This window comes from Equus caballus, chromosome 14 (assembly GCF_041296265.1).
Source record: "Equus caballus isolate H_3958 breed thoroughbred chromosome 14, TB-T2T, whole genome shotgun sequence".
Taxonomy (NCBI): domain Eukaryota; kingdom Metazoa; phylum Chordata; class Mammalia; order Perissodactyla; family Equidae; genus Equus; species Equus caballus.
Genome location: NC_091697.1, coordinates 76,271,952 through 76,296,270, shown reverse-complemented (window position 1 = coordinate 76,296,270; position 24,319 = coordinate 76,271,952). Strand labels below are relative to the sequence as shown.

Here is a 24,319-nt window from a genome sequence, read left to right as displayed (position 1 = left end):
AGCATTTGAAAGATTATGTTTATTAAACAAAAGTATTTGTCAGTTTTATTCATAATTGCTCTTCTTTTTAAGCTAATGTCCTGGTTATTCATGCATGTATTTGCTTCCAGATGAATTTCCAGATCATTTTTAAATCCATATACAAAATAATTCCTCTTGAAACTAAATTGGAGAGATTTGATACCTTTAAGAATCTTCACATGTAGGAATATGATGTATCCTCATTCAAGTTGTCTTTTATGTTCCTCAGTGAAGTTTTCCTTTTGGTCCTACATATTTAAGATTATTCAGTGGTCTATTAAATATTTAAGATAATTTGTAATATTTTTTGCTTATATTATGAATGTGATCTTTGTTGATTATATTTCTAACTGCAATATTATTGTTATGTAGATAATATTGCAGTTAGAAATATAGTACAATATTATAATGATATTAAATATTGTTGCATTGTAGGGTACTCACTGATTTGTGTGTGTGTGTGTTGGTCTCTATCTGGCCCAAGGAAACTGTTACTACTTCTGATAATTATTTGGTTGTTTTTCTTGATTGACATGACTATATGACCATCATATCATCTGCAAAAGTGGTATTTTTACTTTCTGTTTTCATTTATTTATATCTTATAGTTTATTTTCTTATCTGATTACATAGACTAAACTTCACAAACAACTAAATAATAGTGGTAATAACATCATCTTTATTTTGCTGCTGACTTAAATGAGACTATCTTGAACTTTATAGTTATGTGACAATGAATAGCTTTTCTTTTATGTACAGTTTGTGTTAAGAAGGATTCATACTTATGTTCCCCTCTCCCTGACCCCAGGATTAATAAATAAAAAGAGAGTCAAACGTAAAGGACTTCAGAATACCATGTCAGTGAGACTTCCACCCATCACAAAGTTTGCAGCTGGTAAGTAACTTCATACTGTGTTTCAAGAAGTTCTGCTTTGTCATTTATTTCCTACTGTGTATTTCTTTATTTCCTCCATTTTAATAAATGTTTTTGAAAATATTAATAAGCATCCAGAAAGTAACCCCAAAGTGCATGCTCATCTTGTGTGAAGACTAAAAGTGAGTTAGCTATAATTTGAACTTAGCTATTAATTTCAGGCTTAGCTCTTCTCTGTAAGAGCTATTAATAAACAATATTTGATATTTTATTTTGTAGCTCTTCTTTTTATTCTGTCATATGTTTGGTATAGTGAAAGTCGCTAACATAAAATGGAAAGAACTGAGAATATAGAGCTCTGACTAATAAAGATCTAAATACACTGAGTCTTAGTTTGCTATGTCCTTTGAGAAGTGCTTCATTCAAGGAAGTGCGTTTAAGGAAAAGATAGATAGGTGATGGGATTGTTGAGTGAAAAGTATCAGGAAATGACTTTATAAGCACCATTTCCATTTCAAGGTTATAAAAACCTGATGACTTTTTTTTTTAACTTTAGTTTTGATCAGCCTCCTGTTTTCTGTCTTAGAGCCTGAATGATCTTTCTAAAACATCTGAATCATGTCGCTTACCTGCTTAAAAATCTTTCATTGGCCCCTTACTACCTTTCGGATGGAATATCCTCCCCTTAACATGGCTTTCAAGACCCTTTGTAATGTGGCCCCAGTTGCCTTGCTCTCCTCCCACCTCTGTCAAGAAAATGATTGACTGACTGGTGCTTGATTTTGTGCAAGTTACTCTTGGGCATGTAAATTGCCCCCCCCCCAACCCCATTAATTTCTGCTTGTGTTTCTGCTTCTTTTAGGAGCCATTTATTACTCTCCCCATATCTCTTAGTAAACTCCTTGTAAGCGCTCTTATAAGACATTATCACACTTTCTTGTAATTTCTTCTAATCAGAATCTCTTGTTAGATAGGAAACTCATTGCTATCGGGAGTTACCTGTTAACCATTTTGTCCCTAGTGCCTAATGATAACATGGAATATTAAATGCTTAATAAATAATAGATGAATGAATGAGTGAGGGAATGAAAAGCAATTTTATTTACGATTTTAATTATGTTTTAGAGGAAGCTCGTGAAAGTGACTGGGATGGCATCATTGCTTGCCATCAAGGTAAGCTGTCTTGCTCAACCTGGAACTATCAGAGATCTACGATAGGTGCTTACTTTCTGAAGCCAAAAGAGCTGAAGAAAGATGACGTAACTGCAACAGTAAGTCAGCTTGTTTGTATGGGCATTTTCTCCTATAAAACTGTCCTATGGTCATCTTGTTATACTCAAGTTTATTAATGATGATATTGGTTGAAAGAACATATTGTAACATTTTGAAATTATTCCCTGATAGTGTTAAGTTTTCTAATGTACAGAGAATTATTTTAGATTTAAATTAGGCCTTGCTTAATCAGATGTGACATATTGGTTATTTTAATTTTCTAGTTAATATAGAATTACTCAGAATACGCTTTGAAGATGATTTGAGCATTTATCAATATATTTGGTCACCTGAATTATGTTGAGTAGTACTAGGTTCAGCGAAGATGAATCTTAAGATTTATTCCTTTCTTTTCTTTTTGTATTGATTTTTTTTGGTGTAGGAATAAGATTTAGCTAAATCTATAATGACTTATAGATGTGCAAGTTCTTCAAATTCTTTAATTCTTGTTTTCTGATATTTGTCTCTTGTGAGGAGTGCCTTTTAGAGAAATTCTGAGTTCTGTCTGCCTTTTTAAAATACAGCTTTTAAATGCCAGTGTTTACTTAGAAGTTCTTACTCCTCATTGAAGTGTTTTTTTTCTTTTGTTAATATGTAAGTCTTCTATTGGATTTGGATTTTAAGATATAAAGAAATGATGTCAATTGGCTTGCAGGATTGTTGCCTCTGCTTTTTTAAAAACAATTTTTTTGAGATATAATTCACTACTATAAAATTCACTCATTTGAAGTATACAAATCAATGGTTTTTAGTATGTTCGTAGAGTTTTGTAATCATCACCAAAATGTAATCAATCTAATTTTAGAATATTCTCAAAAAGAAACCCCGTACCCATTAGCAGTCATCCTTACTCTCTCGCTTTCCTCCTCTCCCATCTCCCTAACCTAAGCAAGTATAATCTGCTTTTTATCTCTATTCCCTATTCTGGGCGTTTCATATAAATGGGATCACACAATATATGGTCGTTGTGAGTGGCTTCTTTCAGTTAGTGTAAGGTTCATCCATGTTGTAATATGTAGCAATACTTTATTCCTTTTATTGCTGAATAATATTCCATTTTGTGGATAAACCACATTTTGTTTAGCCATTGATCAGTTGATGGACATTTGTGTTGTTTCTACTTTTTGACTGGTAAGTAACACTGGCATGTACATTTAGTGCATAAGTTTTTATATGGGCCTATGTTTTTATATTCTCTGCATTTATACCTAGGAGTGAAATCGTTCAGTCATAACCTAACTCTATAGTTAACATTTTTGAGGAACTGCCAACCTGTTTTCCAAAGTGGCTGCCCCATTTTACATTCCCACCAGTAAAGTATAAAGGTTCCAACTTCTAAACATCCTAGCCAATACTTGTCACTGTCTGTTCCTTTGATTATAGCCATCCTAGTGGGTATGAAGTAGTAATCATTGTGGTTTTGATTTGCATTTCCTCAATGACTAATGTCGGACATCTTTTCATGTGCTTATTGTCTGTTTGCATATCTTTGGAGATAGGTCTCTTCAGATCCTTTGCCCATTGTTTAATGGGGTCACTTTATTTTTATTATTGAATTGTAGTAGCTCTTTTTATATTCTGGATACAAGTCCCTTATCAGATATGTTATTTGCAAATATTTTCTCCCGTTCTTGGGCTGTCATTTCATTTTCTTGTTGGTATCGTTTTCAGCATGAGTTTTTAATTTTAACGAAGTCCAACCTATCTTTCTTTTTTTTTGTATTGCTTGTGATTTTTGAAAAATCATTGCCTAACCCAAGGCCATGAATGTTTACTCCAAAGCCGTGATTTCTTCTAAGAGTTTCATAATTGTAGCCTTTACATTTAAGTCCATAATCCTTTTTGAGTAAATTTTTGTATGTGGTGTGATATAGGGGTCCAAGTTCATTCTTGTGCATATGGGTGTCTAGTTGTCTCAGTGTCATTTGTTCAAAAGAGTATTCTGTCCCCATTGAATGGTCTTCACACTCTTACCAAAAATATTTGACGTGAATATGAGGGTTTATTTCTGGTTTCTCAGTTCTCTTCCATTGTTCTCTATGTCTGTCTATATGCCAGTACCACACTATCTTGATTTTGGTTCTGTAGTAGTAAGTTTTGAAATCAGGAAGATTGAATCGTCTAAGATTGTTCTTTTTTTCAAGATTGTTTTGGCTATTCTGATCCCTTGCATTTTATGAATTTTAGGATCAGCTTGTCAGTTTCTGCAAAGAAGGCAGCTAGGATTTTGATAGGGATTTTGTTGATTCTGTAGATCAATTTGAGGAGTGTTGCCATCTTCATATTACTTCTGATACATGAACAGAGGATATCTTTCCATTTATTTAGATCTTTATTTTCTGTCAGCAATCATTTTGAAGTTGTCATTGTACAAGTCTGATACTTCTTTGGTTAAATCTTTCCTAGTGTTTTATTCTTTTCAGTGCTATTGTAAATGGAATTGTTTTCTTAATTTCATTTTGGATTGTTCATTGGTAGTGTATCAAAATATAATTGATTTTGCATATCGATCTTGTATCTAGTAACCTTGCTGAATTTATCTTATTAGTTCAAATAATTGAGTGGCTGCTTTTACGTTTGAAAATGTTTATTAAAAGTATAACTCCACATCTGATCCTATTTTGTATGTATGCTCTATTCTTCATAGTACAAAAATGCAGTCTTAAGCTTTTGTTCTATTTTCTAAGCCATAGAGATTATATCTTAAGTTTCTTAAGTTTACCTGCACAGTTTTGAGTAGCTGTTGTAGTAGTAGTGGTAATGATAATTACAAGGAACATTCTTTATGTGCTTACTTTGTTCCAGGCTCTCTGCCTAGCACTTATTATTTTATATTGTCTTCACAACAATCCCATGATATGGCCTATTGTTAGCCTCTTTATATAGAAAATAAAATAGAGGCTTAATGTAGTGAATAACATTCCTAAGGTCAGTAAAGCTAGTAAGTGGAGGAGCTGGGATTTGAACCTAGGACCGGTCATTTCCAGAACCTATGTTCTTAACTCACAGCCTATAGTGATGACTCATGGAACATTTAGTGTGTATATATATCCAGTGATACTTAGCTGGTGCTGAGTCATATGTCTGGCTAACTCAGCTTAGTAGTTACTGGAACAAAGCCAGTAACTAGTAAGTAATAAACAAAAATATTTATCAGGGAGCTCATGCACTAAAAAACAATTTGTTACGCAAAGGAAACCCTCTCAGCTTATTCATTTTTGCTTTGCTTTTGCTATCTTCGATAAGAGATTAGAATGAATAAATTAGAAAAGGAAATTGCCAAAAGCATGCCCGCTAACAACAATAAATCCTACTAAAATAAATGCAAGTTCTAAAAAGTATAGCAGGGCCATCAGGGGCTTTTACTACTTGTAGGTTATAGCCTAGTATCTCCATTAGTTCCTGAGAGCCTAGCTATACAACATAGCATAAACATTTATGAGTTATTTAAAATAGGTAAGATTATGTTTGTGTTCTATTTAGGACGATAGAATGCCTTTTAACATTAGTCTATAATTTCCTATCTAAAATATATATATATATATTTTTTAGGAGTATATGTATTTTTAAGGAATAAGCTATAATTTATCTAGAAAAATATATGTAAGTGGAATATTCTTATCTGAATGCTCTGTAAATATATCTTGACTCAGATAGTTGTATATCAACTTTAAGCTGCTTTGCCCAGTTAAATAGCCTCTATGAAATATTTTCTTTTATGTCTTAGAAGTTATCTGTTTTTTTAAGCATAAATTCAGCAGTCTTTCAGATTATCTCTTAGGTAGATAACATGTAACTGACATACAGTGGCAATCAGATATTTCTCTGGCCATGGCCCAATACATAGCCAGTCTCATGTTTTTAACAGGAAAAAAAGACTTCTCATTAATATAATATTGACACTTTAAGTATTAAAATATGAGTTTATTTTACAGAAAATGCGTATAAACTAAATGTTTTCTATGCATTATCTTATGTATTCCCTTCCCAATATGTCATAATTGAAATATTTTGTTTTTCATTGGACATTGGCTTTTTCATTAGACATTCTAACTAATGGTATGTTTTCAGTTTTATATCAGCTGTAGATGCAGTTACAAAAGTAAGGTAAGGTAAAGAGAAATTAGGCAGTGGAATGCTTTGACTTTAGCAATGTTGTGAATAAATTAAAAAATAAGGGACAGCTGATAGACAATTCTCCTGACTTTGTACATTTCAGTTGAGTTAACTTTGGTATGTTTTGTTGTCTTGGATAGTAATTTCTTCCTATTTCTTAGAGAATGAACATAGATTCATGCAGATATTTCTTATATACCCAGATATAATTACATTATGCTTAAGAAAATTAATGAAGCAATTCATTTGTCATGCTTTTTTCCCCCAAAAAATGGGATAATTAGTAGATAAAAAAATACCTTGGAAACCATAAAGTGCAATAAAACTTATTTTCTGTGTCATTTCTGTTTAATTTTTTTTCCCCCATAAGGCAGTGGATATAACTTCTTGTGGAAACTTTGCTGTAATTGGTCTCTCATCAGGAACTGTAGATGTATATAACATGCAGTCTGGTATACATCGAGGAAGTTTTGGCAAGGATCAAGGTATTGAATGTATTTTCCTTATTTTAAAAAAAATAATAGATAAATACAAGGCTAATAACTTTTGCTGGCATTTATTAAATTCTTAAGTGTCAGACATTTTGCTAAAGCTGTAAATGGGTTATTGTCAAGCCAATATGGCAGATACTGCCATTACACCTATTATAAACACCATGCTGAAATACTCAAAGAGAATGAAATCGTGGATATATTGGGGAAAAGTGGATAATATAAAAATTAAAAATTTTTTTTTCTCCTTACTTTAGCAAAAAATCTTAACTGTTTTTTGAAACCTTCATGGCATCAAAGTGATAGATTTTGTTTTTACTCAAGCAATATAATAATCTTCGTACCTGCTAAAATCCAGATTAATTTCAAGATTTTAAGGGATATAAATAGTGAGAACTTAGATAGTTAAATGAAGCAATCACTCTGTGTAGTGTTTAGAGAGGCAGTGCCAATTCTGATAAATCTTTTCTTTTAACATATCCTTTAAAGCTCATAAAGGATCTGTTAGAGGTGTTGCAGTGGATGGATTAAACCAGTTAACAGTTACAACTGGTAGTGAAGGATTACTCAAGTTCTGGAACTTTAAAAGCAAAATTTTAATCCAGTCTATGAGCCTCGAGTCATCTCCAAATATCATGCTGCTGCATAGAGACAGGTGAAGTTTTTATTTTTCATGATAATGGATTTTCTTCTTGATGTTTTTGGTAAAGTTCTTAATTTAAGTAAATACTTTGTGTTTTTTACTAATTCAAGTATATACTTTACCAAGTGGGAAAAATCAGACTTTTAATATAAAAGAACAGGATTTGGTTTACTTTCCCCAAAGGTATACTTGATTAACAAAATTAAAATGACTGAGATTTTTAGTTCAAGGTTTTTTTGTTTGTTTATTAAAACTGATGCATTTGTCTTGCTAGTGGCATTCTGGGACTCGCCTTGGATGACTTCTCCATTAGTGTTCTGGACATAGAAACTAGGAAGGTTGTCAGAGAGTTTTCTGGACACCAAGGCCAAATAAATGACATGGTAAAACACATTTTAGATGTTTAAACAAAACTTGACTTATTCCTGCTTCTATTTAGGTTAAAAATGTTCAAGTAATTGAAGCTGTTATCCTTTAATAGCATTAAACTCATAATATGAGATGTTCAAAATAAATAATAATTTGACGATTAGTTTTCAAAGAGGATATTTTTAAGGAAAATTTAGATTACAAGAAGTGTAATAGTTCTCAGGGAGTCGTGCTATCAGATTAAAATATGAATCCTAGAGTTCATCTTTTTCTCTTAAACTCTAAACAAGGCCCAAATATACTTTGGAGAATGAAAGATCCATTGAAACATAAGTATGTCATTTTTGACTTAATAGTAAACTATGCTGAGAGAACTCATTTCTGTTTTTCTACATGCATAACGAATTAGTAGTAGGAGACCTAGAGTATCTAGTACCTACTTTAGTCTAGTTCAGTATTGTTTCTAGAGTTTTGAGTTCTTCAATCCAAGTTTAATTAATAAAAATGTGTTTTAGGTTATTGTCATGTTCTTATAGTGAGATATATGATAATGATAAGAAGTACTCTAGTTTAAAAAGTATATGTTTCATAAAAAAACTTAAAATCAACTTGTCAGTTGAAGTCTATATAAGTAGATATTGTCATTTGCCTCAATTGTAGGTACCTTGATTTACTTGAAAATAGAACAAAATAAAACTAAAATCATAGCTGTTTACTGGCAATCCCAACAGCTACATTTACTTATTAGTTCTCACACTAAAAATCAGAGTTTGCAATGTTTACCCATTTCCTTTTAAAAAAAGGAAAAAACTGGTTAGGAAATTATGTTTTCTGCAAATGGGAGATCGACAGAACTACCAATCAAAAGAATTTGTTGTGACAGCATCTATAGAAATGAGGGTGGGAGTGGAGTAATTTTGATGAAATGGCATTTTTGAAAAGATCTGTCAGTGCCAACTAGCTCTTCCTGTTTCTTTCCTGTTCAGACTTTACTTTCAACTTGTATATCTGGAGTTGCTCCTACTCAGTAATAAATTGCTCCTGTTCACTTAAATCTATGAGCATTTATAACATGACTTTACCTATCAGAGCCATTTTTCCCATTATCTGCACTATTCTCCTGTAAATTGGGCTCTATACTTTAAGGATAGGGTTTCCACAGTAACACGGCAGCCTGAAGAACAAATTAGGGTTCGCTTATCCCCATATTATTTGCAAATATGGATGGTCATAATCCCCATGGTGTGTTGGATCAATTCTTAGAAAGCCAGTCTAATATGTGAATTTTTTTCAAGGAAATGTAGCTTTTTTTGGTTTTACAGATGCTTTATAACAAATTAGATTAACAAAATATTTCTAATTGAATGTTCTCAGAATAGGAGTTTTATATTAAAAACAATTTGTAGTCAAACAATTTAATTATCTATAAATATAGGAGATTACAGAGTAAAAATTAAAAATTGAGTGATACTGTTAATTTTTACAACTTTTTATAATTCATGTAAAAGCCTAATCCTTATCTCTGTCCATTTCAGTGGTGTATAAGAAATAATATTTTCTTTTATATAAAATAGTGTAGTCTAAATTTTACTCAAACTTATTTTTTCACGAAGCCTGCATCATCTTTTTGTTTCTTGCATTCTTTAAGCTGTTAAATTTACAGACACAAACATACATATATAAATACGTACATATATGCACACGCATACATATATCATATATGTATTCTTTTTTTTTTTTTTTACATCTAAAGGCTTTCAGTCCAGATGGCCGTTGGTTAATAAGTGCTTCAATGGATTGCTCTATTAGAACTTGGGACCTTCCATCTGGGTGGTGAGTTTATTTTTAAATCCCTAAAGTATATCAGAAGATTTCTCAGTCATTGTGTTTACATGTGACTTTTACCTATAGTTAATGAATTATGTGCTTTTTGAATGTGAATGTATTTGGGGATTTTTCTAACCTGGCTATATTTTATCCCTGTAGTGGTTTTATCTCTTAAATAGTAGGGAGTAGTGCCATAAAAGATAATAGTGAGGAAAATGCAATCTCTTGTAAGTTTTCTGTTCATGTAAAATTGAAATACAATGTAGAAGTGAGTTGCATAACCTTAAGAAAGGTCATTTGACCTTTTGGATACTCTAGAATAGAGCTTAGACTGTAGGACTGCAAACTTTTGAGTGGTTTTTTGTTGTTGTTGTTCATATTGAATTAGTTAAAAGGTCAAAAATCCTAACTTTCCTTTGTGTATGTTATTTATTTTCTGTCTCTAACAAAATTCTTGAAAGAAGACTTTTTAGATACCTTGAAGTAATGAAAATCTATGTCTTAAGATTTGGGTAAAGCCCAGCAGTGTCCAGAAATCTGTTTCATAGATTGAAACTTGCTACTAAAACAGCACTTGAAGAGAAAACATTATCTAAATCTGTTAAATAATTTGAAGATTATTTAAGATTATTCTGTTAAATAATTTGAGACCTACAGAAAGCATGTGTGTGTACTTTGCTGTTAAAAACTATGCGGAAATAGTTATAATTTAAAATTGTATCACTTAACATAGATTGCTTAGATTGAGTCTGAAAGAAGGAGGAATGATGGGAAGAGCAGAGTATCTAATTTAACAGGAACATACCATAGGGAAAGAGAGAGGTGAGAAAAAGGAGAAGGAAAGTGATACTTGTTAATTCTCTGAAATATTCCTAAATTAAGCTCTGTCCAATTCTACTTCCTCTTCCTTTCTCCAGAATTGAATAAGCTCATACCTGAAAACAATTTGACCTTTAGAAAGGGAAAACCCTGATGTCCTCATTTCCCTTCAAGTTTGATATAGGAATGAGGCACAGCCAACTATCCAGCATACACACCCGATTTGGAATATGCACTACAAAAAAGTGTAATTGGGTCCAGTTCTAATAACTAGGGACTTTTGTCCGCAGGTGTGTCTCTTTTTCACTTAAAATAGAGTAAAGCAGAATCTGGTTTGTTGGCTGTGTCCTCCAGCTTCAAAAAGTTCGCCTAAAGTTGGTAATTCCTTAATTTTTAAAAAAACCTTTTTTTTTTAAATACTCCTTTAGAAATATTGGTAGTCTGTTGCTTCTTGGACTTTTGCTATCTTCTAAAAATGAACATTATAATTTGAATTGCTTCACAGTAGGAAAGTTGTTCAAGTAATAGAGTTAAAATAATGCCCTTTTCATGTCCAGTTTTAGCAGTTTTAGTTCACATTCCCTGGGAGAGAGAGGTTAATATTCAGTAGTACTAAATTAGCAAAATATTTTTAAAAAGTGGTAAGTTTATCTTTGGAATGAAAGAATTAGGATCTGAAAGTAGCATGCAGGGCTACCTATCTTTGACTCAGCATTGGCCTTTTTGCTGAATTTCTTATTTCGATGAAAAGTTGAACAGATTTAAATCTGATAGGTTTTCAACTCTAGTGTCTTATTTTTAGGTGACTAATGAGGTAATTTTAAGTGAATACAGAGGCGTGAAGCTGGGAGAATCATATGAGCAAGAATGAGTCACATAGGGATTGTTAAAAGAAAATATAATATCTACACTGATTGGACCAAAGCATACTTTTAATAAAGAAAAAATAAGTACTTTGGTTAAGATTTGATGTGGAACAAATGAGAAGTCTTGAAAAGCATTATCACTTAAGTGCTGCTGCCTAATTCCAACTAAGCTCACATTTATCATGAGCGGCCAGGAGCTTCACATGCTTTTATTTTTCATCTTCCCTCATATCCAGATAGGTGTAGGTACTATACCTTTATTAGTCCCATTTTACAAATGAGGAACTGGAGCCTCAGAGAGAAGTTAAGTAACTTGCCAAAGGCAGCGTAGTTTCTAAGTGACATTTTGCTGTGATAAGCATAGGAGAAAGATTTCCCAACAGTTGTGATATCAGCCTTGCTCAGGTTGTGTCATAGGTCCTAAGGATGAGTTGATTTTTTGATGTGAAAGATAAGGAAGTGAAGATCAGTATTTTATCGTACAACCATAGGTAACTGTGGGGTTTTTTGATTCCTTCTCTTTTTGAAAATATAATTAGCATGGCAACCTTTGGAGATTCCTAGTTCTTTCTTCAATAAGCAGTTGCATTATTTACATAGCATGTTAAGTATTTAAAGAATAGATATACTCATTACACAGCCTGGAAAGTGAAGTCATCTATGAGTAAACCTTTGGGTGTGGTAACATACGAGTATCCTCTGGAATTGTGCCTAAAACAGATTGCATAGGCACTGAACTGTTTCTGGTAAAGGTTTTTTAAAATGCTGAAAACTTTCTTGTGTTTGTAGGATTCTCAGAGAAGCAGAGTTGAAATTTTTTATCCCTGAAATTATCTGTTATTCCCTACCATTAACCACCTTTTATTTCTGGTTGTCTTTTTTTTTTTTTCTGCTTTTTCTCCCCAAATCCCCCAAGTACATAGTTTTATATTTTAGTTGTGGGTCCTTCTAATTGTGGTATGTGGGACACCGCCTCCGTGCGGCCTGATGAGCGGTGCCATGTCCATACCCAGGATCCGAACTGGTGAAACCCTGGGCCGCCGAAGTGGAGAACGCGAACTTAACCACTCAGCCACAGGGCCAGCCCCTCTGGTTGTTTTTAGTGTATTGAAAGTTCAAGTTAAACTCTTTGGGGAGTGAGAAAAACAAAATTAAGTAGTTTTAATAGAATTTTGTATTTTTTTCTCTCTCATCCCCGGCCCATGTTTTCTGAGCGGCATTACATGAGAATAATTAGATTAGAACATTGTTTTGCATTCTTTGCTGAGGCAAAACCATCCCTTTGTTCTCGTCACAAAAGATTCCTGTAGGGAATGGATGCCATCACTTTGGAGATTGAACATCTTGACACTGTCTGCATTTGTTCAAAATAAAATCAGAAATGACTTACTGAGTGTCACCCGTGTGTGCAGGGCTCTGTGCTTGAAAATCTGATCTCTTAGAAGGGGAATTGTGTTAGTGTCCTCTCAGAAATTATAACTTACCTGGGATTTTTCATTTTGTGGGATTAGCAGGAGACTATATAGTAGTTCAGTTTGGAATTATGACCGAACTTATCCTTCATGAGCTAACGTGGCAGTGTAAACTATGCTGTGTATGTGGAAACCACCTTCCTCAATTTGATGCTTTTACATAATGGAAGGTCAGTCTACCCACACACAACAGCTGTGGAAATCAAGTTGTGCAATGAATTTGACAAAAGTTACAGTATGAAGTAAAATAAATTTCCTCAACTAGTAGATTCTCTTTTTAACAGAAAGATTCTAAATGAGGAAGTTTCATCCCTCACATACTTACACTTTTATTGAACAAATACTGATTAAGATGAACAAATGTAGGGGCTGGCCCCGTGGCCGAGTGGTTAAGTTCGCACGATCTGCTTTGGCGGCCTAGGGTTTTGCTGGTTCGGATCCTGGGCACAGACGTGGCACCGCTCATCAGGCCTTGTTGAGGCGGTGTCCCACATAGCACAACCAGAAAGACCCACAACTAAGAATATACAACTATGTACTGGGGGAATTTGGGGAGAAAAAGCAGGAAAAAAAAAGGAGAAAAGAAGATTGGCAACAGTTGTTAGCTCAGATGCCAATCTTTTAAAAAAAAAATGAACAAATGTTAAGATCTGAAATTGCTGTCTTTAGATTTAATCTTCATTGGAATAATATTTCTGCTCTGAGTTGTTTGGATTAAATGAATTAACTAATTTAACAGTGTCTGGTATATAATAAGTGTTTAGCAAATGTTTCCTTTTCGCCAACTCCCTTGATCCCCAAGAGAAGCCATTCTTGTGAGCTTCCAAAGTCTGAGCAGAAACAAGACAGGGTATTGCTCACCTTTTCCCCCACAGCAGAATTAAACAGCAGTCATTGTCCTCAGCACATTTTAGTGTGTGTTGTTTCCAGTGCTCCTAATTTTACTCTTGTTTTCCTATCTTGCATTCATTATTTAAGGTTTACGTTGTTAATTGCTCTCTGAACAAATTGAGAGAGATTTTACCATGGACAAGTATCTTCACTGGAGAGTCTTCATTTACATTTGAGCTGCTCAGAGTATGTTCCATGAGTCACTAGTGTGGGCCTCCTCTGGGGGTGCATATACTATTGAGTGGTGTTGTACCTTTAGTTTCAGTAGTGGTTTTACTGGATTTATAGTGATGAAGAGTGCATACTGTTGCTTGGGTGACAGTCCTGGCTCAGTCACTTTCTACCTTGAGCAAGTTTTGAAATCTTACTGGACCTCAGTTTTCTGATCTGTATAGTAAGGACAGACCTGCCTCATAGGGTTGTGAGGATTAAATTAGTAGACTCAGGTGCTCAGGATACTTCTGAGCATGGAGCATTAAAAAACTGTTAACTGCTGGGGCCGGCCCAGTGACCTAGCAGTTAAGTTCTCGTGGTCTGTTTTGACAGTCTGGGGTTCACCAGGTCAGATCCTGGGTGCGGACCTATGCACTGCGTGTCAAGCCATGCTGTGGCAGGCATTCCACATAAAAAGTAGAGGAAGATAGTCACAGATGTTAGCTCAGGGCTAATCTTCCTCAAAAAAAATGTTAACTGCTATTATTTTTTTCTTGAAATAATTTGTTTTATTTAATGTAGATTCTGAATTTCAGTCATTTTGCCATGCCTTCCCATGGATAATTTATTGGTTTCAGTGAATCAAGTAGTTTTTAAAATAGCTGTGATTACTGTTTATACTGTGTATACTCCACTTAAAGTATACAAAGTATTTGCAGTCTTAGCCAGCCCAAGAAGCCTCTCCTGCAGGATGCTGCTGTTTTAGGCTTTTCTCTTTGCTCCTTAAATCCACTTTGTTTCACTTCCAGCTGCCACCATCCTAGTGGCAGGTCTTCATTGCTTGTTAGATAACTACTACCATAATCTCACTATTCTTCTTGTTCCAATAATATATTCTATATTCTGATGACAGATTTTCTTATGAGAGTGAAGATTACACCACTGTCTTCTCAAAAGCCTTTAGTGACTTTCCACTGATGGAAAGATAAAAACAAACTCATTGTTTGGTGTTCAAGACTCTGGACGCAGCTTTATGCTTGGCAGCAAACTATGCTCTTCACTAGACCCAATTGTATTTTCCCTCACCTTGCCTCCACATTTCCCTCTGCTAGGAAATGCTTTTTCTACCATCAACATCCATTGAAATCTTGTCCATTTGTAAGGTTCATCTCAAAAATTGTGTTCTCTGAGAAGCCTGTTCTGTCTCCTTCCTGGGTGTGATCACTTCCCCTTTCTCCCCAACTTTTCAACCCTCCAACATTTTAAAGCCTGTGGGGCTAGTTTACGTTAGCTGCTCTCTGGTTATGCTCTGTAGACTGAATTTCATATATTTCATGTATAGCATGGTTACTTTTTTGAAAAACGGGTAGAATTGGTCACAATTTCTTTCCATTACCATTCTCCTCTTCTTATTTACAGCCATTTTATTTTATTACTTTCTTCTGTTGCCTACACCTTTTATTATTTTTCACTGGAATAGCAAAAATACAGGAGAATATTGATAATTAGATTCATTTTAAATGTGAGACATCTTCAGAATTGTCCCAAAGTCAGTCTACCAAAATGACACTCCAGAAAAGCAGAGCATTTCCTCCTGTATTCTCCCTGTTGTTGAAACTCTTTCTCCAGTTAATTGGTCTATTTAGTATTCTGGGTCTTATTAAGAGAGATTATTTTCACATAGTAACTAAGTTAACAAAGCTCTTTGTAAGTGATGACTTTGTGGTGTTGGTGATTTAAAAAAAAAATGAAAATTTTCTGCATCTCTTATCCTTTGTGCTTTTAGCAAAAATATATTTTGTGAATTATATCCTTTTTGGTAGAGTTCAAGTACTTTAATGCCTTGATGCTTTTTCTAGCCTTATAGACAGCTTTTTGTTGGACTCAGCTCCTCTCAATGTTACTATGTCCCCTACCGGAGACTTTCTGGCCACTTCCCATGTGGACCACCTGGGGATTTATCTATGGTAAGTTCTTTCCTACAGTTCTGTTTTGAGTAAGGAGGAGAAGGAAGATGCTATTGTCAGAGAATCCACGTTACTAACATTGACGTTTAGGGGTTTTTTTAGTTTATAAAGTGGAAATGTCACATAGTTAACACAGAGAATTAATTCACCCATAAGTGTATGACTGATTCAGTATCTGCTTGATAATTTAGTTAGCTTTGCTCAAGTGTGTATTCTAAACCACATGATTGATTTTTATCTGTTATCATATTTGGCTTTTATTTGCAGAAAGGATAAATGAATTTTAAACTGTTAGAAAAGGGGAGTCCCCAGCCAGGCTCTGGCCTTCCTGCCCCTACCCCACTATCACTTTATGACCTTGGCCAGTCACTTCTTTCAGCCTCCTTTATCTATAAAATAAAGCATAAATATGGGCAAAATGTTTTCTGAGATTCATTCTAGTTGCATAACTTCATAACCATGTAAAAATACTTATGGTGATCTTCCATTTCCACTACAATCAACATGTAAGAGTTCAAAATAAATGGTACATCATCTGTGTCTAGAAAAATTGTGTATTTCCTGAGTTCAGATGTCTGATTCTTTAAACTCATTATTGAGGAAGAGAAATTAATTCGTTTTCTAATTATAAAATTTTATAATTAGATTTTTATAATATGAAAGTAATTTCAATATATAATAGAAGTAGCATCTGGCCATCTTACTAAGTGAAATGGAGTATCTCCTGAAACCCATGGGGCTTGAAAAATCAAGATGAGAATAGTAGCTATGGGACCTCAGCAGCAGGAGTATATAGTACTGCTATTAAGCTAACTCAGAACTTGAGATTCCCATTTTTTTCTTTTCTGTTCCAGATTCATAATATATAGGAAAGAGAATCTGATTAGCCCACTTTAGGACAGGTATCTACATCTTGATTAGCCATCCAAGGCCATGGTGCAGGTCAGATAGCAGAAACATGGCCACTTAGAGGACCGTTCTACAGAATGGGAAATCCATGACTCTTCAGCAACCCCAAGGGTCTGATGAGCCTAATTGCTCTCTGGCTTAACTTTCTGAGTTCATCTTTCCTTCAGTTATAATTTCCTTAAATGAAGGTTGACATTTGTCAAAACGATATAAATATTTGGAGGTTATGTTACTTTATAAAAGTATTATCCATTTCTGACCTTGCAAATAAATACCTTTTTGTACCACATTAAAAATAAAGACTCTATTAATAACGTTTGTGTGCATCTTTCTTGTGATGACATCTATGACATGAATCGAGGCATTTTCAGATGAATACTATCTATCTTTGAGATCTTTTTTTAAGTAATAAGTGATTGGAATGTATGGCCAAATTCAAGATTGTAGAGATTATTACCAGTAATTGAAGTTTCTCTAAAAAACATATTTTTATAAATTTAAAATATTGCTTATGTTTTTGTTTCTCAGGTCTAATGTTTCCCTGTACTCAGTTGTTTCATTACGACCACTGCCCACAGATTATGTTCCTTCAGTAGTGATGCTTCCTGGTACTTGTCAAATCCAAGGTAAACACAAAATGGTAAAATAATTTTTGAAGTCTAATATCATAAACCTAACATGAGGGGTTATTGCTACTGAAGGCAAAGTTTAATGCCTTCAATCTAAATATTTTTTTACTGATATGAAATATTTTGAATGACTTCATGAATTTATATAAAAATATAATTGATGTGATATTGATAAGATATCAAATAATATACCAGTAGAGAATTGTTTTGCATTTGTTGATGGGAGTTGTATTTAATATGAGAAGATAAGGAAATGAAATAAGTAGAGTTTACAAGGTTGTATTGAGTGAATATGTTATGAAATACTGATGGATTTGGAATGAATTAAATTGCTTCTTAATAAAAATCTCATTTTGCATTAATTTGTTTTGCCTGAAATGTTCTTGTTTTAAGATGTAGAGTTCTCAGAAGAAACCATAGAACCAAGTGATGAAATGATAGAATATGATTCCCCAGAACAGTTGAATGAGCAATTGGTGACTCTGTCACTCCTCCCTGAATCACGGTGGAAAAACCTTCTTAATCTTGATGTTATTAAGGTAATACTGTAGTACACTTACTATTGGCCTGTAAAGACACACACTAGAAGCATTTTCCTTGGTAAAGATAGTTTCCCTACTCTGAGGGCTTTAGGAAGAACAGTTAATACCTAAGGTAGTAAAGAGAACAACATGTAGTTGAATGCTATTTAGTCCAGAATGATTGTCACAAGATTCTCTCTGTATATCGGCTTTGAGAGCACTCAGCAAACCTTTGGATATAGCAAAAGTGCGGCCTGCAGCTGCAGAGCTATTACAAATTGGATGTTTAAAATCCAGCCTCATAAACTGCTTTTTCGGCTTCTGAAACAAGAAAGAAATTGCTACCATAATGTGTGATATGTCTGTTGCTAGGCACTTGGGGACTAGAAGACTTTCACTAGTCTTTTTTATTAAGCTTCAGCCACCCTTTATCATCTCACGCCCTGCTCTGTCGACTACAAGAAGATTTTTAGAGGTTGTCATATCAAGTCCAGGCACATAAGTCAGTATGAACTGGGTACTAAGTAATGCTGTGACATGACAGTGAAAAAAACCTAGCCCCTTTGGCCTTGAGAAATTTGCATTTTATATGATAAATGGACACTTATGGCATAAATTAGTGTTTTTCAAAGTGTATTTCATGACCCCCATTTGTGAGTAGCAGAAGCAATTGAAAGGAATAGACTATAGTAAAAAATTTCAGAGGAGTATCTTCTGACAAGGGTAAGTGTTTTCTGAAACGTGATTTGGTTAGATGCATGTACTCACACATTCACCAGAGGCTATGTTTGTAGTAAGTCACATTGTGGGCTGGCATAAAAAAAGTGTAAGGAACACTGACATAGATAACTATGTCAAGATGTGGGAAGTATTTTTATAACTAATAACTTAGCACCAGAAAAGATATGTGTGTATTGGGTAAGGAAAGAGAAGTTTTCACATGTTAATTTTCCTCACAGAAGTTAAAAGTGCTTCTTTCTTCCTTGCTCACTCTTTGAGAGATTGGGCATCGGCGTAAATATTGTCTAGGAGCGTAGTTGTGAAATCTTTCCATCAAGTTGTCAGTCTGTCAGCTATAACAGGAGAACTTTATGGAGTAGCTTTAACGCAGTGCATTAAAATGAACAAGTAGATGAGTGTGAAGGGAACAGTCAGAATAATGACCAATTGACTGAGCTAAGTTTTTGGGCTACTCTGCTCCTTGCTAAAATATAGTTCGTTCTGCATAAAAACTTACATAGGAACCTGAGTGAATGATGTTTATGAGAGAAATATGCTACTGCCTGTAATGTTATTTCCTATTGAATGAAAGAAGTTAGAATTTTCTATATTTGTTCTGTGGGTAACTTTTTTCTACTCTTGGTTTTCCTTATAAGATTAGATAATTTCCAGAGCCCTGTGGAGCAGCTGCAAAAGCCTTTTATTTTTATTTAAACTCAGTGACTATCTGCCTTGTAACTCAAGAACAGAGTTAGAGGGTAACTGTTACTCCTTCTCTAGTCTAGCATCCCAGAGAAGGGCTGTGCTTATGGTGCCCTTGGTAGTGCTTTGTCCTGATTTCATGTAATAAGTTTCTTTTATGCTGTGCCTTCATGAGGCCACAAGTAATCCTGGCTTTCTTTCAAAAAGCAAGTCTCCCTAAGATTACAGAATGCCTAAAGAATGGAAGAGGAACAGCGTTAGGTAAAATTTAGAGCCTCTGATAGCAGGCAGTTTACCTTAGAAAGTCTCTTTCATCAGATGCTCCTGAGGCGGTGATATGTAGCACTGTAGTCACCAGAACTAAATTCTGTCACTGGGAATTCTGATGGAGGCATTCCTGATAGAATTTTACTAACACTGGAAATATTGTATAAATGAGCAGTAGTGTTCTCTTGCCTTTTACAAACACAAAATACTAAGGAAAAATAAATAAAAATTCCAATGGAAGAATACGGGCCATGCTTCACAAAAAATTTCACCAAATTACTTCCAACAGCAGAATCTTTCTTTTGAAGAAAAGAAATTTGAGAAACTGTTGAGCATTTATTTAAATTTTGCTTTTTAGCCCATTTTGTGAAAAGAAGGTCAGAATTACTTGGTCGTTATTTCTTCACCTAAATATTCCTGTAAATATTTGTGTTTGGGGAAAATGAGCTATGTTTGTCTGAGAGCTTCTTCTGAACCCTGTCATTTTCCTTCTGCCTTATGAGCAAGGCTGCTGGAGGGCTGACTCGGGAAGGCCAGTTTAAGGATATCTGTGGTATTGGTTGGTTGGGATTTTATTTTAGTTATTCTAATCTGAAGAAGTTTCATTCCTTTTTTTTTTACTTTTTGAAATTTGTTTTAAAATTGATTTGGAATTAAATATTAGAAATTGTTGGCAAGATAATTACCTACTAGTCTTTTTCCCTTTCTCATTTTTCTCTTAATCAGAAAAAGAATAAACCAAAGGAACCACCCAAAGTACCCAAATCAGCACCATTTTTTATTCCAACAGTTCCTGGCCTTGTACCCAGATATGCTGTACCTGAACAAAATAATGATCCCCAACAGGTAAAAACCAAATTAGAGCTTTCTAAGTATATGGGGGTGTGTTTTGTGTTGTACTTTTGTAGTTCTTTACCGAAACCTCGTTTTACAGATAGTAAATTAATGATAGCTTTTAATTATAAACTATAAATTTTTTTGTTACACTTGTGTTCTTTGAATAACATGTATTTGTTTCTGTTTAAGTCTAAAGTGGTAAATCTTGGAATTTTGGCTCAAAAGTCAGATTTCTGCTTGAAACTTGAAGAAGGACTGGTAAATAATAAATGTAAGTTAAATAATAAAATATTTTACCAAGTATCTTCAGCTTATTTTACTTTATGTGAAGAGAAATTGAATGAAATATTAACAGATTGTCAGTACCTGAAAGAAGATAGTAAAAATTTAAAAGGATTGAAGTTTTGTTTTTAATCTGAAGTAATTTTAGCTTTTGTATTGTTATGTTAAATGGATGACACTAAACTCAGATGATATTAATATTATAATGGTCTTTTGAGAACCTTTCACACTTTCTGTATGGAAAATTATATTTTTTTCTATTGTTTGCTTTTGTTTTTTTTACAAATACAGTTTGCAAGACAGACACTTTTGTCTTAGGTGATTTCAGATATTCCCAAATTATCCCATAAACAGACAATTTTAAAATTTTTTATTGATCGTGTTAGTATATTTAAACTTTGAAAGCTATAGGCTGTAGCTAATAATGATGAACAATAAGAACCATAAGCAATTAACAAAATCACAGTCTCTCTCCTGTTTGACTTATCCTCTTGTTTTCTATTCCAAGTGCTTTTGTTTATATCCCATTATCACTGGAGTCCACATTCAAAAAGTCAAAGAATGGTACTGATGGGCCATTGTAAATAACTGAAGAATAGCAGATCATACAATGAGTAACTTGTTATATTTATGGGGGTACAAAGAAGAGAAGCGCTTTTGTGTAGTATCTACTGAAGAACAGAAAATAAAATTTATTAGACTTTGTCATTGGTGTTCCTTTTCACAAAGCTAAAAGCATAGTCATTGCCACTGTAGTATCAAATGCCTTATATAAAAATAGTTGCAAGTGTATAGAATATATATTCATAGAATGTGCATGAAGTAAGAGTGCTTACGTCAGGGGAAAAAAATAGACTTGGCATGGATAAGAATAAAGTAGGGTCTTTCCCCTCATATATTTCTGTATTGTTAGTGTTTCTTAATGATCATGTGGTACTTTTATAATTTTTATTACAATAGAAAGAAGGAAAAAAAAATAAATTCCCCCACCTCATTCTATTTTCAGTGGCAACTACTATTAAAAATTTCTTGGGGCCGGCCTGGTAGTGTAGTGGTTGGGTTCACCCGCCCAACTTCAGCAGCTTAGGGTTCACAGTTTTGGACCCCAGGTGTAGACCTAGCACCGCTCGTCAAGCCACACTGTGGTGGCGTCCCACATAAAACAGAGGAAGATTGGCACAGAGTTTACCTCAGCGACAATCTTCCTCAAGCAAAAAGAGGAAGATAGGCAACAGGTGTTAACTCAGGGCCAATCTTCCTCACCAAGAAAAAAAGTTATATACCTTTATAGCCTTCTTATATTTGGATTTGTTCTGACTGATTTATGAGCTTCTTAAAGTGTCTGTTGCCAGGCATTAATTAGATTTTCTTGAACAGCCTTAACAGCAGGAAAAAACCTTAAATTACTTAAAATGCAAAAAATGTAGTGCTTTTAATACTTTTTATTGTATTGCTCTCATCATTTTTACTGACTTTTACTTAATTTGGTGTTCATTCTACTACTTAACAGAAAAAAACTAAGCCACAGAAAGCATTTCCTTTGCAATTAAAATATATGTTGCTTGGAGTATGAAATGAAAACTAGTTTCTTAAGTGAAGGGATTGGATAACTGGATTCTTTTTAAAACTTATGCAGATGAAGCTGCTCTTAACCTTCTAAAAGAATTAGGCCCATCAGGAATTGAAACAGAGCTGCGAAGCTTGTCTCCTGATTGTGGCGGGTCTGTAGAAGTTATGCAGAGCTTCTTAAAAATGATCGGGATGATGTTGGACAGAAAGCGTGATTTCGAGTTAGCCCAGGCCTACCTTGCCTTGTTTCTAAAGGTAAGTCTAGTGTAAGAGAATACTTCCAGCTGGCCTTCCTCCAGAGTAGTGTCGTCTGATACAACTTTCTGCAAAGGAGGCAGTGTTCTAATCAGCACTGTCCAGCAGGGCAGCCACTTGCCACATGTGGCTAATGTGACTGAGCAAGTGAATTTATTTTACAGAGATTTAGTTAATTTAAATTTCAGTAGCCACCTGTGCCTAGTAGCTGCCATATTGGACAGCTTTGTAGCTTTGTAGTCTTTTTTTTTTTTTTTTCTTTTTTAACTCAGCACAGTTTTGACTCAGCCCCCTCACTTTCTGTATCATCCATTTGATTCAATATACAAAGCTTTTAACTTTTTCAAGTAGTTACATTTTGGTAGTTTTTCTCTGATCATGAAAAGAAAGTCAGCTTTTATGTTTATTTTCTTGTTTTGTTTTGTTTTGTTCTACTGCTGAAATCAAAATATTTAGTTCTATCCTGGTTGAAGGAGTTTCAAGTGTTTTGGCAGTAACAGAGTTGCTTTTATGTCTAATATAATGGAGAACTCATGGTTATTTCAGTAGTGTAATGTATTGAAGGAGGTAGATTGTGCTGATTTTCAGTGATAGCAGATATGATTCTTCATCTATCCTATTAATACCCAAAATGGGGTTTTCACTTGATCTAATTATTTAAAAAGTAAATATTTCCATGGTAGCATATAGGATGAAAAAATAAAAATGCCAAAAATTGTTTCTGTATCTTTTCCCAAATTTGCTTAGTTCCTAAATATAAATTTACTTAAATCTTTAGAAAATAAAGCAAAGGACCCATCTGCCATTTATTACCAGTGGGTTACAATGGAAAGAGAAACTTAAAGAAGCACAGAAATATGAATTGAGTATTAGAACTAGGACCTGGTTTCTGGGTCTGTATCAGGACTGTCCTTGGATGGAGGAGAGTAAGGAATACTTCACTGCTACTACGGGAGTGACAGTGCCATGAAGGAACTCATAAAGAAAGTTTGACAGCAGAGAGGGAAATGAGAGACAGTAACAAGCCAGCATTTAAGAAAAAAGTATTCAGAATAGTATCTTTTGACATTCCTTTGTAAAAAACTTGAATCCAGAATAAATAGCTTTTTAATTTTCTTAAATTATATGTTCAACTATTTGTATTTTTCTTTTCAGCTACACCTTAAAATGCTTCCTTCAGAGCCAGTACTTCTAGAAGAACTGACAAAGTTGTCATCACAGGTGGAAGAAAACTGGATCCATTTACAATCACTCTTCAATCAAAGCTTGTGTGTTTTAAATTATATAAAAAGTGCTTTGTTATAAAAGTAAATTTAAGTGACTAAATAAATCAAAGACTTATATTGAATGAGTTCAGTTTAACTCATACCTTGTTTTCTAAGTTTCAATGTTAAAAGAAAATAAATGCTAGCATTTCTGACTAGTCAGTCATTCTCCACCTTAAATGTTAAATACTTTCTAGAAATAAAGTTATACCTGCCTTTTGTTTTAAAGACTTAAAGGAGTCTGCTCAAATGATTTATTTTCTGAGTCTCTTCACATCGGTTGCTTGTATATGACTTTTTTAGAATTGTCATCACCAGCTCATATTTTTTGAATATCTGTAACATATAAGAGATGCTGGGTGTTTCATATGAAGTATTGCTGAATTAAATTGAAAATAAAACTGATACATAATGCAGTTGTAAAAGTGCCTTCATTGATATGAAGTAAAAAGGTCTATTTCCTTCCTTGGTGGCCTGTGATGAAAACATGGATCATGGACTAGAGCTGGAAGGAGTGTCAGACATGAGTGCAGCCCTGCTGTAATGCACAAGAGGAAGCTGCTGAGGTCAGCTGGGGATCTC

General features: G+C 34.0%; 1 protein-coding gene across 1 annotated transcript in view; it reads left to right on the top strand.

Annotated features, from left to right (window-relative positions):
• The window catches only part of WDR36 (WD repeat domain 36), a 38,764-nt gene extending 14,611 nt beyond the window's left edge, over window positions 1–24,153 (top strand). Inside the window, exons 11-23 of the mRNA XM_023616968.2 lie at window positions 830–916; window positions 2,021–2,166; window positions 6,654–6,768; window positions 7,264–7,429; window positions 7,692–7,800; window positions 9,540–9,619; window positions 15,674–15,781; window positions 17,219–17,316; window positions 17,713–17,858; window positions 20,256–20,375; window positions 20,556–20,637; window positions 22,285–22,472; window positions 23,628–24,153. Coding sequence (XP_023472736.2) covers window positions 830–916; window positions 2,021–2,166; window positions 6,654–6,768; window positions 7,264–7,429; window positions 7,692–7,800; window positions 9,540–9,619; window positions 15,674–15,781; window positions 17,219–17,316; window positions 17,713–17,858; window positions 20,256–20,375; window positions 20,556–20,637; window positions 22,285–22,472; window positions 23,628–23,777 — 1,595 coding nt within the window. The 3' untranslated portion in view covers window positions 23,778–24,153. The remainder of the gene's footprint in view (window positions 1–829; window positions 917–2,020; window positions 2,167–6,653; window positions 6,769–7,263; window positions 7,430–7,691; window positions 7,801–9,539; window positions 9,620–15,673; window positions 15,782–17,218; window positions 17,317–17,712; window positions 17,859–20,255; window positions 20,376–20,555; window positions 20,638–22,284; window positions 22,473–23,627) is intronic.
• Window positions 24,154–24,319: the final 166 nt, after the last annotated feature.